This window comes from Hyperolius riggenbachi, chromosome 2 (assembly GCF_040937935.1).
Source record: "Hyperolius riggenbachi isolate aHypRig1 chromosome 2, aHypRig1.pri, whole genome shotgun sequence".
In the NCBI taxonomy this organism is placed as follows: domain Eukaryota; kingdom Metazoa; phylum Chordata; class Amphibia; order Anura; family Hyperoliidae; genus Hyperolius; species Hyperolius riggenbachi.
In genome coordinates this window covers 282333888-282347604 of record NC_090647.1, presented here as the reverse complement: position 1 = coordinate 282347604, position 13717 = coordinate 282333888, and the positions used below count along the sequence as shown (strand labels likewise).

The window sequence follows — 13717 nt, the reverse complement described above, 5'->3', positions numbered from 1 at the left end:
TTCTCTTAGTGAGCAGATAATAGAAATTTCCACTACATTGTTGTGATTGGATTTTCATTTTAGGTGAGGAGGTCCTGCTGATCCAGGAGAAGTTGGATGGCATCAAAACGCGTTACTCTGACATCACCGCATCCAGCGGGAAGGCTCTCAGGACACTGGAGCAAGCTCTTCAGCTGGCCAGCAAGTTCCAAACCACTCATGAGGAGCTTACTAGCTGGCTGCGACGGGTGGAGGAGGAACTTGCTCAGACAAAAAGCCAGACCCCTGCTGGAGATCATATTCCTCTATTCCAGCAACGGCAAAAGGTCTCAAACTGTTCCTGGTGAAATTGTTCCTGGTTACTAACCTGCACAATGTACTATTCTATTTTTTTTATTGTCCGTACTTTCAGAATAACCACTGTGTTTTTGTTACAGGAGTTAAAAAAGGAAGCCATGGAATATCGTATTGTCCTTGATACAATAAATGAAGTTGGCAGTGCCTTATTGGAACTAGTGCCCTGGAGAGCGAGGGAAGGTCTAGACAAGTTGGTTTTAGATGCTAATGAGCAGTATAAATCTGTCAGTGCCACCATTGCTCAAAGAGTGGACCAGATAGATGCAGCTATTCAGAGGTCGCAGCAGGTAATACACTAGTTATGATCGTGATCTGGAAATAATAAACCTGTTATTAGCCACTGACAGTCCTCCTCTTCTCGGCTTGAGAATCACCTCTCAGACTGAGAACATAGCTGGTTCAATATACACAGGCCAAACACAAGTATGTTAAACAGAAGGGATCTGGCTTGGGCTGGAGCTACAAAATTATCTTTGCTAACAATGTCTACAAAATATGTAATCATTTGTTCAGTTAGTAACCTGTATTCTTTTATCTAGTGACAAGTCAGATCTGCTTTAACTTTGCTCATGCAGCTAACCAACCATCGTGTCATAACAGTATACACAAGGCACAAATGATGCTCTTAAATTCCATACCATTCATTGCTTTCCTTCAAGTAAAGCATTGAATGATGTCAAATGCAAGGAAAGACTGTGCCACCTGCATGTTTTACTACCATGGATGTGATTTGCTACATTTATGCAGTTTGGTAAAAGATAAAAAATTCCTTGCAGTAGCCGTAAACAATATAACAGCCATTCATCTAGGCATGTGATTTACACCAAAATGGTGCCGGTTGGAAAGATTCCCACTGGCCCCCAAATGTCGCCATTTTGTAATCACGTTAGTTGGGAAAAACTGTTATATTTTTTAGGTGTACTACCAGGACTTTGAACTCCGACCACTGAACACTATTGTGGACACTTTCATGTGATTATATGTACTGAGTAAAGTTTTATGGTTGCTTAACTATAGAACTCTTTGATTACAGCCCAGCAGTCGCGTAAAAAAAGCCCATTGCCTAATACATTTAGATGGCACAGGTTTAATTGATATTATGTGGTGGTATCACTAGTTGGTTCAGTGCAGTTAGAGACACTGAAGCGAAAAAATATATATGATATATAATGAATTGGTTGTGTACTATGAATAATTACTAGAAGATTAGCAGCAAAGAAAATATTCTCATATTTTTATTTTCAAGTATATAGTGTTTTTTCTAACATTGCATCATTCTCTAATATGTGCAGATTATACAACATTCGGCATTCAAAATGATTCTTTCAGAGCAGTCTGTGAACTAATGAACTCTCCTCTGCCAGAGGAAAAGTAAATAGTTAACTAACAGTTGAGATAATAAAAGTCAGAAAACAGCCCTCTCCATGACTTTTGAAAGTCGTAGAGATAATGGCTTTTTTGTATAGAGATAACAACTGGAGTTTCTTAACGCTTCCTGTACTGGAAACAATTAGACTGATGTATCTGAACTTAATGTTTTATTTCTTAGCAGTACTACACATATAAATCATAATATCATAGTTTTTTTTTCGCTTCAGTGTCTCTTTAAGACTCAGGAAGATGTACGCTGCTTTCCAGTTTTGTGCTTTTGTGGTACTGCTTTTTGTTTACTATTTTGTGTTCTTATATATAATTTTGTGCAAATTCAAGCTGCTTTATACGTGTCTTTCGTCAAACATCTGTGATCATTTTATCTAAATACCCAAATTAGAAGGGTCTAAAAGGCAGAAAGCCGTGATTGTGTGGTATGGTTAGTGGCTGCTTGCCTGGTGTTTTCAGATTCCTTGTATTTGAGTAACCCATGATTACTGTGTGATGCAGTAATGCATGCTGAAAGTGTACCTGAAGTGGCATGTAGCATGATGAGATAAATGTGTACATTCTATGCAAAACCTGCCTGTGGTCCCTTTTTTTTTGTGCTTTTCAGATAAAAAAAACAAACAAACATTATTACTGTATATACTCGCATATAAGCCGACCCGCATATAAGCCGACCCCCCAACTTTTCCCTGAAAAAACAGGGAAAAATGATTGACCCCCATATAAGCCGGGGGTAGGAAATGCTGGATTGGTGCAGCCCCCCAGTGTGTCCCAATATAGCTAGTATAGTGCCCAGTATAGGTAGGTAGTGTCCAGTATACTAGTATAGTGCCCAGTATAGCTAGTAAAGTGCCCAGTATAGCCAGTATAGTGCCCAGTATGGGTAGGTAGTGCCTCAGTTTAGCTAGTATAGTGCCCAGTTTAGCTAGTATAGTGTCCCAGTATGGCTAGTAAAGTGCCCAGTTTAGCCAGTATAGTGCCCAGTTTAGCCAGTATAGTGCCCAGTTTAGTGCCCAGTTTAGCCAGTATAGTGCCCAGTTTAGCCAGTATAGTGCCCAGTTTAGCCAGTATAGTGCCCAGTTTAGCTAGTATAGTGCCCCATTATGGCTCGTAAAGTGCCCAGTTTAGCTAGTATAGTGCCCAGTTTAGCTAGTATAGTGCCCCAGTATGGCTAGTAAAGTGCCCAGTTTAGCCAGTATAGTGCCCAGTTTAGCCAGTATAGTGCCCAGTTTAGCCAGTATAGTGCCCAGTTTAGCTAGTATAGTACCCAAGTATGGCTAGTAAAGTGCCCAGTTTAGCCAGTATAGTGCCCAGCATAGGTGGGTAGTGCTCCCCCCGCGGCCGCCGCTGCTGCTATTATCTTGTTAGACAGCGGCCGCTTCCTAATCCGCGTTCCTCTTCTTTCTCAGAGTGTATCACAGCAGCGCGCCCGGCGCTGCTGCTGTGACGATGCAGGGGGCAGGAAAGAGCGCGGCTCCCTATAGCGGCGATCTGTATCGCCGTTACCAAGGGAACCGCTCTTTCCTGCCCCCTGCATCGTCACAGCAGCAGCGCCGGGCGTGCTGCTGTGATACACTCTGAGAAAGAAGAGGAACGCGGATTAGGAAGCGGCCGCTGTCTAACAAGGTAATAGCAGCAGCGGCCGCGGGGGGAGGGGGGGGAGCGGGGCGCGGACCACCCGACCACCCACCACTAGACCACCAGGGAAGACCCGCATACAAGCCGACCCCCCAACTTTTGACCCCCTTTTTGGGGGTCAAAAATTCGGCTTGTATGCGAGTATATACGGTATGTGTCTGCAGTAGGCAGCTCTCCTGAAAACTAATTAGAGGTTATAGAACGTCTGTGTGGTAGTGAAAACACTTATGAAACCAGTACACTGATGACCAGTTGAGTAGGGTCATCATTACTCCGTGTGGGAGCTGAATATATGCAGTACAGCAGCCATGTCAATGTTACATTACATTGAATTATAACTTCAGACTTTGTTCAACCCTTTAAACATATATAAGAATATGGGACTCAGGAAAGTTTTATTTCGGATTTGTTCTACAAATACAGCAATTTATCTCGTAAGTTTCATTTTCACTTCAGGTTTTCTTTATACACTTTAGAATTCTCACTACAGTGTTTATTCAGTAAGGCAATGCAAAGATCAGCGATGTGGAAAATGGACCCTACTCACTAAGATTCTCCTGGGCCAGAGGACACTTGAGAATACAAGTGTTCATGCAGAATTGGCATACCGATTTTATGCTATTTGGTGTTAAAAGTAATGTCCGATTTAATGTTTTTTTTTAAGTTTCTATGCACATCATTATTCTTTTTACCTTGCCTTGCAAACAGTCTTGACAGATGATATTCTTGATGTTGGTACTAAAAATATAGATTACATTCTGAATTTCTTGTGTTATTCTTTATGTAGCACCAAATAGTGTTGATATGTTTGAGTTGTTTGAATTCCAAACTTGGTTTCAAATTCTTCCAATCAGAAGCTGAATTTAATTATTTTTTTAAATCTATTTTATTGATTTATTGATTTTTCACATCCAAACTACAGTCTCACAGTGTGATCGCGTACGCATAGGTATGTTTAGTCTGATAAATCAATTTGAGCTTATTAATAACAATGAGATGAAATCTTATACCATTATCTAACAAGAGCCCCTTTCCCTCAGCCTCCCCATCCTCTCCCTCCCCTCCTCCCCCCCCTCCCCCTTCTGCTTTCACCCTGTTCTATATTAAACTCCCAACCTGAAATTGTAAGGCCTAATTTATTTCCATTTGGCCCAGACTTCCATGCAGTTGTTCTGTTGTGTAACATGCTGAATATTTGAAAGGTTCCATGAAACGCTTGAGCTGGATATCGTCCATGGAGTGCAAGATAAAAGATTTCCATTTCTTAAAGAAGGTTTTCACTCCTTTACCTTGATGGAGAAAGAAGTTAAATCTTACCGCGTGTGCACCGCAGCAGGGGATGTTAACGCACCCTTGTCTCCGCCTCTGCCTGCTGCACTTCAATTCGCATTCCAGCTTCCCTTACTTCTTCACATCCATAAGTATTGGAGAGCTGGAATGTGAAGTGGAGCGCAGCGGGCAGTGACGGCAGTGAGCTGGCATCCCCTACTGCGAGGCGCATGTGTAAATATTCAGATTCTGATCATAAGAATTTGCAATTAAGTTCTGACTTTGAACAACTCGTACACTTCAGCACAAAGTGACTGTACATTACTTTTGAACATGCCTTTAATGCAGCTAAAGTAAGAGGGATGTGGAGGCTGACATATTTATTGCCTTTTAATCAATACCATTTGCCTGGCATCTTGCTGATCTTTCATACATCAGTAATGTCTGAATCGCACATCTGAAATATGCATGTGGTAAACCCAGTCAAAATGCCTTAAACATCTTGTCTGCCTGCTTGTTTTATATATATATATATATATATATATATATATATATATATATATATATATATATATATATATATATATATATATATATATATTCGGTGCAGAGGATCAGCAGGACAGCCAAGCAATTTGTATTGATTAAAGGAAATAAATATGGCAACCTCCATATCCCTCTCACTTCAGGTGTGCTCTAAAGTAGAGAGCATTGAACTGATATACAATGCAGGATTTAAAGGAGACAAAAGGCAAATAGAAATCCTGTATTTGGAGGAGGGAAGAGGTTACTAGGATGGATGATTGGAAATCATTAGCAGGGAATAAAACGCCTGTACGAGTGAGGTCTTTAAAATCAGTGAAGCAATACATGTAGGATCTCGGTTGGAGAGAGCTTTTGTAAGTAAAGGTTTGTATACACGCTACATTTCTATCACCAGCATGGATGGTGACTTGTCGCTAAGGAGGGCCAAAAGTGTGGCACACAACATGTTAGCATGGAGGGAGCAAGGCCTGCATTCCGCAGAGGTCGAACACTGCAAATGAAGCGCAGGAGACTTGGGCGGAGGCGGCGCCACCATAGACCGTAATAGGAATTGCGGCTATTGCGGCGCAAGTCAGTAACTTCGGCACCGTGAGAAGACGGTGCTGAAGTTACTTTGAAAACACTGTAATTCGGCCACCAGCAATAGCTGAAAGCCGAATTACATCATTCCCCATCATCCACGTGGACCTAGAGGGGGGATAGTATTTAACACCGCTGGGATATACTGGCTGTATCCTGCGCCCAAGTCTCCCAGGGGTGAATTCTCTCTGATGCACATAGGTAGTCTGCCAGGCTGATCACTCGGCAACCCTAGGGGAATTGGGGCCGCTGGCAGTCAGCTCCTACCAGCTGCCTTGGCCAAGAACAATCTAGCATGTGTATAAAGAAACACTCCTGAACTGAGAGGGATATGGAGGTGGAAATATTTATTTCCTTGTATACAATGCAGATTGGCTGTCCTGCTGATCCTTTGCTTTTAACCACTTGCCGACCGCCCACAGCCCATGGGCGGCGGCAAAGTGGATGCCTTAAGGACCGCAATACGCCTTAGGGCGTTGCGTCCTTTTCCTATGCCGGGGGAGCGATCGCGTCATTGATGACGCGCGCTTCCCCCGGCAACTGGCTCCGCCCACCCGCCGTAACATCCCGCCGGCCATACGGAAGCGCCGGCGGGATGTTAACCCCGCGATCGCCGCTACAAAGTGTATAATACACTTTGTAATGTATACAAAGTGTATTATACAGGCTGCCTCCTGCCCTGGTGGTCCCAGTGTCGGAGGGACCACCAGGGCAGGCTGCAGCCACCCTAGTCTGCACCCAAACACACTGATCTGCCCCCCCCCGCCCACTGATCGCCCACAGCACCCCTCAGACCCCCCCTGCCCACCCCCCAGACCCCTGTTTGCACCCAATCACCCCCCTAATAACCCATCAATCACTCCCTGTCACTATCTATCAACGCTATTTTTTTTTTAATCTCCCCCCCTGCCCCCTGCCCCCTCCTGATCACCCCCCCACCCCTCAGATTCTCCCCAGGACCCCCCCCCCTGTGTACTGTATGCATCTATCCCCCCTGATAACCTGTCAATCACCCATCAATCACCCCCTATCACCACCTGTCACTTTTACCTATCAGATCAGACCCTAATCTGCCCCTTGCGGGCACCCAATCACCCGCCAACACGCTCAGATTGCCCTCTGACCCCCCCTTATCAATTCGCCAGTGCATTAATTACATCTGTTCTTCCCTGTAATAACCCACTGATCACCTGTCAATCACCTGCCAATCACTTATCACCCATCAATCACCCCCTGTCACTGCCACCCATCAATCAGCCCCTAACCTGCCCCTTGCGGGCAATCTGATCACCCACCCACACCAATAGATCGCCCGCAGATCCGACATCAGATCACCTCCCAAATCCATTGTTTACATCTATTCTCTCCTCTAAACACCCACTAATTACCCATCAATCACCCATCAATCACCCCCTATCACCACCTGTCACTTTTACCTATCAGATCAGACCCTAATCTGCCCCTTGCGGGCACCCAATCACCCGCCAACACGCTCAGATTGCCCTCTGACCCCCCCTTATCAATTCGCCAGTGCATTAATTACATCTGTTCTTCCCTGTAATAACCCACTGATCACCTGTCAATCACCTGCCAATCACTTATCACCCATCAATCACCCCCTGTCACTGCCACCCATCAATCAGCCCCTAACCTGCCCCTTGCGGGCAATCTGATCACCCACCCACACCAATAGATCGCCCGCAGATCCGACATCAGATCACCTCCCAAATCCATTGTTTACATCTATTCTCTCCTCTAAACACCCACTAATTACCCATCAATCACCCCCTATCACCACCTGTCACTGTTACCTATCAGATCAGACCCTAATCTGCCCCTTGCGGGCACCCAATCACCCGCCCACACGCTCAGATTGCCCTCAGACCCCCCCTCCCCCCCTTATCAATTCGCCAGTGCAATAATTACATCTGGTCTTCCCTGTAATAATCCACTGATCACCTGTCAATCACCTGCCAATCACCTATCACCCATCAATCACCCCCTGTCACCCCCTGTCACTGCCACCCATCAATCAGCCCCTAACCTGCCCCTTGCGGGCAATTTGATCACCCACCCACACCAATAGATCGCCCGCAGATCCGACATCAGATCACCTCCCAAATCCATTGTTTACATCTATTCTCTCCTCTAAACACCCACTAATTACCCATCAATCACCCCCTATCACCACCTGTCACTTTTACCTATCAGATCAGACCCTAATCTGCCCCTTGCGGGCACCCAATCACCCGCCAACACGCTCAGATTGCCCTCTGACCCCCCCTTATCAATTCGCCAGTGCATTAATTACATCTGTTCTTCCCTGTAATAACCCACTGATCACCTGTCAATCACCTGCCAATCACCTATCACCCATCAATCACCCCCTGTCACTGCCACCCATCAATCAGCCCCTAACCTGCCCCTTGCGGGCAATCTGATCACCCACCCACACCATCCGATCGCCTGCAGACCCGCAGTCAGATCACCTCCCAAGTGCATTGCATCTGTTCTCTCCTCTAAACACCCACTAATTACCCATCAATCACCCCCTGTCACTGCTACCCATCAGATTAGACCCCCATCTGCCCCTAGGGCACCCAATCACCCGCCCACACCCTCAGACCCCAGCCCTGATCACCTCGCCATTGCATTACTTGCATCTATTCCCCCCACTAATCACACCTTGAGACACCCATCAATCACCTCCTGTCACTACCTGTCACCCCCTAGCACACCTACCCATCAGATCAGGCCCTAATTTGCCCCGTGTGGGCTCCTGATCACTCGGCAAAACCCTCAGATCCCCCTCAGACCCCCTTCTGATCACCTCCCCAGTGCATTGAGTGCATCTATTTTCCCCTCTAATCACCCCCTGAGACACCCATCAATCACCTCCTGTCACCCCCCTAGCACTCCTATCCATCAGATCAGGCCCAATACAACCTGTCATCTAAAAGGCCACCCTGCTTATGACCGGTTCCACAAAATTCGGCCCCTCATAGACCACCTGTCATCAAAATTTGCAGATGCTTATACCCCTGAACAGTCATTTTGAGACATTTGGTTTCCAGACTACTCACGGTTTTGGGCCCGTAAAATGCCAGGGCGGTATAGGAACCCCACAAGTGACCCCATTTTAGAAAAAAGACACCCCAAGGTATTCTGTTAGGTGTATGACGAGTTCATAGAAGATTTTATTTTTTGTCAAAAGTTAGCGGAAATTGATTTTTATTGTTTTTTTTTCACAAAGTGTCATTTTTCACTAACTTGTGACTAAAAATAAAATCTTTGATGACCTCGCCATACACCTAATGGAATACCTTGGGGTGTCTTCTTTCTAAAATGGGGTCACTTGTGGGGTTCCTATACTGCCCTGGCATTTTAGGGGCCCTAAACCGTGAGGAGTAGTCTAGAAAACAAATGCCTCAAAATGACCTGTGAATAGGACGTTGGGCCCCTTAGCGCACCTAGGCTGCAAAAAAAGTGTCACACATGTGGTATCGCCGTACTCAGGAGAAGTAGTATAATGTGTTTTGGGGTGTATTTTTACACATACCCATGCTGGGTGGGAGAAATCTCTCTGTAAATGGACAATTGTGTGTAAAAAAAATCAAACAATTGTCATGTACAGAGATATTTCTACCACCCAGCATGGGTATGTGTAAAAATACACCACAAAACACATTATACTACTTCTCCTGAGTACGGCGGTACCACATGTGTGGCACTTTTTTACACCCTAAGTGCGCTAAGGGGCCCAAAGTCCAATGAGTACCTTTAGGATTTCACAGGTCATTTTGCGACATTTAGTTTCAAGACTACTCCTCGCGGTTTAGGGCCCCTAAAATGCCAGGGCAGTATAGGAACCCCACAAATGACCCCATTCTAGAAAGGAGACACCCAAAGGTATTCCGTTAGGAGTATGGCGAGTTCATAGAAGATTTTATTTTTTGTCACAAGTTAGCGGAATATGACACTTTGTGAAGAAAAACAATTCAAATCAATTTCCGCTAACTTGTGGCAAAAAATAAAATCTTCTATGAACTCACCATACTCCTAACGGAATACCTTGGGGTGTCTTCTTTGTAAAATGGGGTCATTAGTGGGGTTCCTATACTGCCCTGGCATTTTAGGGGCCCTAAACCGTGAGGAGTAGTCTTGAAACAAAAATGACCTGTGAAATCCTAAAGGTACTCATTGGACTTTGGGCCCTTTAGCGCAGTTAGGGTGCAAAAAAGTGCCACACATGTGGTATTGCCGTACTCGGGAGAAGTAGTATAATGTGTTTTGGGGTGTATTTTTACACATACCCATGCTGGGTGGGAGAAATACCTCTGTAAATGACAATCTTTTGATTTTTTTACACACAATTGTCCATTTACAGAGTTATTTCTCCCACCCAGCATGGGTATGTGTAAAAATACACCCCAAAACACATTATACTACTTCTCCCGAGTACGGCAATACCACATGTGTGGCACTTTTTTGCACCCTAACTGCGCTAAAGGGCCCAAAGTCCAATGAGTACCTTTAGGATTTCACAGGTCATTTTGAGAAATTTCGTTTCAAGACTACTCCTCACGGTTTAGGGCCCCTTAAATGCCAGGGCAGTATAGGAACCCCACAAATGACCCCATTTTAGAAAGAAGACACCCCAAGGTATTCCGTTAGTAGTATGGCGAGTTCATAGAAGATTTTATTTTTTGTCACAAGTTAGCGGAAATTGATTTTAATTGTGTTTTTTCACAAAGTGTCATTTTCCGCTAACTTTTGACAAAAAATAAAATCTTCTATGAACTCACCATACTCCTAACGGAATACCTTGGGGTGTCTTCTTTCTAAAATGGGGTCATTTGTGGGGTTCCTATACTGCCCTGGCATTTTAGGGGCCCTAAACCGTGAGGAGTAGTCTTGAAACGAAATTTCTCAAAATGACCTGTGAAATCCTAAAGGTACTCATTGGACTTTGGGCCCTTTAGCGCAGTTAGGGTGCAAAAAAGTGCCACACATATGGTATCGCCGTACTCAGGAGAAGTAGTATAATGTGTTTTGTGGTGTATTTTTACACATACCCATGCTGAGTGGGAGAAAGATCTCTGTAAATGGACAATTGTGTGTAAAAAAAATTAACAAATTATCATTTACAGAGATATTTCTCCCACCCAGCATGGGTATGTGTAAAAATACACCCCAAAACACATTATACTACTTCTCCTGAGTACGGCAATACCACATGTGTGGCACTTTTTTGCAGCCTAACTGCGCTAAGGGGTCCAAAGTCCAATGAGCACCTTTAGGCTTTACAGGGGTGCTTACAATTTAGCACCCCCCAAAATGTCAGGACAGTAAACACACCCCACAAATGACCCCATTTTGGAAAGTAGACCCTTCAAGGTATTCAGAGAGGGGCATGGTGAGTCCGTGGCAGATTTCATTTTTTTTTTGTCGCAAGTTAGAAGAAATGGAAACTTTTTTTTTTTTTTTTTTCCTCACAAAGTGTCATTTTCCGCTTACTTGTGACAAAAAATAATATCTTCTATGAACTCACTATGCCTCTCAGTGAATACTTTGGGATGTCTTCTTTCCAAAATGGGGTCATTTGGGGGGTATTTATACTATCCTGGAATTCTAGCCCCTCATGAAACATGACAGGGGGTCAGAAAAGTCAGAGATGCTTGAAAATGGGAAAATTCACTTTTTGCACCATAGTTTGTAAACGCTATAACTTTTACCCAAACCAATAAATATACACTGAATGGGGGTTTTTTTTAATCAAAAACATGTTTGTCCACATTTTTCGCGCTGCATGTATACAGAAATTTTACTTTATTTGAAAAATGTCAGCACAGAAAGTTAAAAAAATAATTTTTTTGCCAAAATTCATGTCTATTTTTGATGAATATAATAAAAAGTAAAAATCGCAGGAGCAATCAAATAGCACCAAAAGAAAGCTTTATTAGTGACAAGAAAAGGAGCCAAAATTCATTTAGGTGGTAGGTTGTATGAGCGAGCAATAAACCGTGAAAGCTGCAGTGGTCTGAATGGAAAAAAAGTGGCCGGTCCTTAAGGGGTAGAAAGCCCTAGGTCCTCAAGTGGTTAATTCTCTTATGCCTGGAATACGCAGGTCGATCCGGCGGCCGATTAGCCGCTGGATCGACCCCAGCCGCGTCCCCGCTCGTCGATTACCGCTCGTCCCCGCCGGCGCTCCTTATCAGCCGCTCTATTCCCTGCCATTGTCCGCCGGCAGGGATCGAGCGGCCGGGCGTCGAGCAGCTTGATCGGACCAGCTGAATATTATCAGCTGGCCGGATCAGCTGCTCGATACACGGTACAGAAACGTACCGTGTATCCCCAGCATTAGCCATAGACCCTGACCAAGCATGCAGATCAGGTGCTCTAACTGAAGTCTGATTGAATTAGCTACATGCTTGTTTCAGGTGTATGATTCAGACACTGCTGCCAGCCAGAGATCACCAGGACTGCCAGTATGTTGAAGAGCAAATGCAGCATGTCAATCTGTTATATAGCATCTCTGTGATGCTATACCTTTCTACAGTTTATCCTCTATAATAAAACCCGTGTCCCTGCGTCATGCTGTCCCTGTGTAGCTGGGTCCGTGCTTTTTGCTACTGCGCATGTGCTCAGCACGGACCCAGCCTCACAGAGACAGGAAGACAGGGCCAGGGAGACCTGGGCGGTCGTGTGACCGGGCTGCCGGGTGTGAGGCGGGTGTGTGCATGCGCAGTAACAGACGGTGGCGAACACAGACCTAAAGCACATTTTTAAACGGGCTTGGGTCTGCTAGTAAAAAATAAAAAGCATGGCGTATAATGGTCCAGGGGAAAAAGTGGAAATGCAGTGTTGTGATGGCTCTGGTGGGTTTGTTCTGACTTTATGCAATGAATTGTGTGGAAGGCATCCTAAAGCAAAGCCAATATAGCAATGTGTTCAGATGCATGTGGAAACCAAGTAAATGCATATGTCCAGAAGCTGAGAGCCATGTTTACTAAAGCATTTTATTGCTGCAAGTGTTAATGTTTAGTGTGTCTGCAGTGTATGTGCTTCATTGTCCTCCTCCGTCTTTGCTCCTTTCCTGCCAGTATGAGCAAGCTGCTGACGCAGAGTTAGCCTGGGTGGCTGAGACCAGGAGAAAACTTTTGGCACTGGGTCCAATCTGTTTGGAACAGGATCAGACAACAGCACAGCTTCAGGTGCAGAAGGTACGAGTAATGCTGATCCATCACTGGGCAGATATGAGCATGCATGTTTACATTGTCATCACTGTGGGCTAATGTACATTAGAAGTAATGTGCTGTAAATGAAAGCTGTGCCTATGATTCTGTCAAAGTGCAAGATATTCATGTGTTTTGTGTTAAATCATATCCATTTCCATGATCCTTTCTACACATTTTTTTTAAGAATTTGGCATAAGTGATCTTCCGTACTTTGGCCAAAAATGTAATCTGGTAATAGCCAGCTGTCAGTATTGTGGTTCTGGTTGTGAGAAGGGAATGGGAGAGGACTCATGGCTGCATTACTTAACGGAAGTACTGATTTAACCAAGACACCAGTAGAGTTCTGCCCCTTACAGACATTAGTCTTTGTTGGCTAAAATAATGTTTGGTTATCAGTTTGGGTGGCAATCTTCCCAGTAGCCAGTAACAGATGCACTCTTCACTTGGCCGGACAGAAGGTACTGTCCTCTGTGGTAAGGAACAAAGCAATTGCATGAAAAATTCACTGACTGATTGCTACTCAGCTGTAGGAGATAATAGTGCTGCCAGCAAAGAGGTTGGACTGGCAACTCAAATGATCATGTATGACTTTTTTATGCATCAGGAGTCTGTATGGCATTTTAGACTCTTAGGCCACATACACACATCAGACTATAGTCTTTGGAAAATGAAAGATCACAGACCAATCTTACCACCTTTCATGTAGTATGAGAGCCATACCTTCACAGTCT

At 44.5% G+C, this 13717-nt stretch overlaps 1 protein-coding gene across 22 annotated transcripts in view; it reads left to right on the top strand.

The window, feature by feature from the left end:
• Positions 1-13717, top strand: part of MACF1 (microtubule actin crosslinking factor 1) — a 449681-nt gene that overhangs the window by 387985 nt on the left and 47979 nt on the right. For 21 of the 22 annotated variants that reach the window (XM_068268830.1, XM_068268828.1, XM_068268833.1 and 18 more), the window contains 3 exons: positions 64-305; positions 417-623; positions 12852-12971. In XM_068268830.1, coding sequence (XP_068124931.1) covers positions 64-305; positions 417-623; positions 12852-12971 — 569 coding nt within the window. The remainder of the gene's footprint in view (positions 1-63; positions 306-416; positions 624-12851; positions 12972-13717) is intronic. The other variant, XM_068268816.1, reaches the window with a different exon arrangement.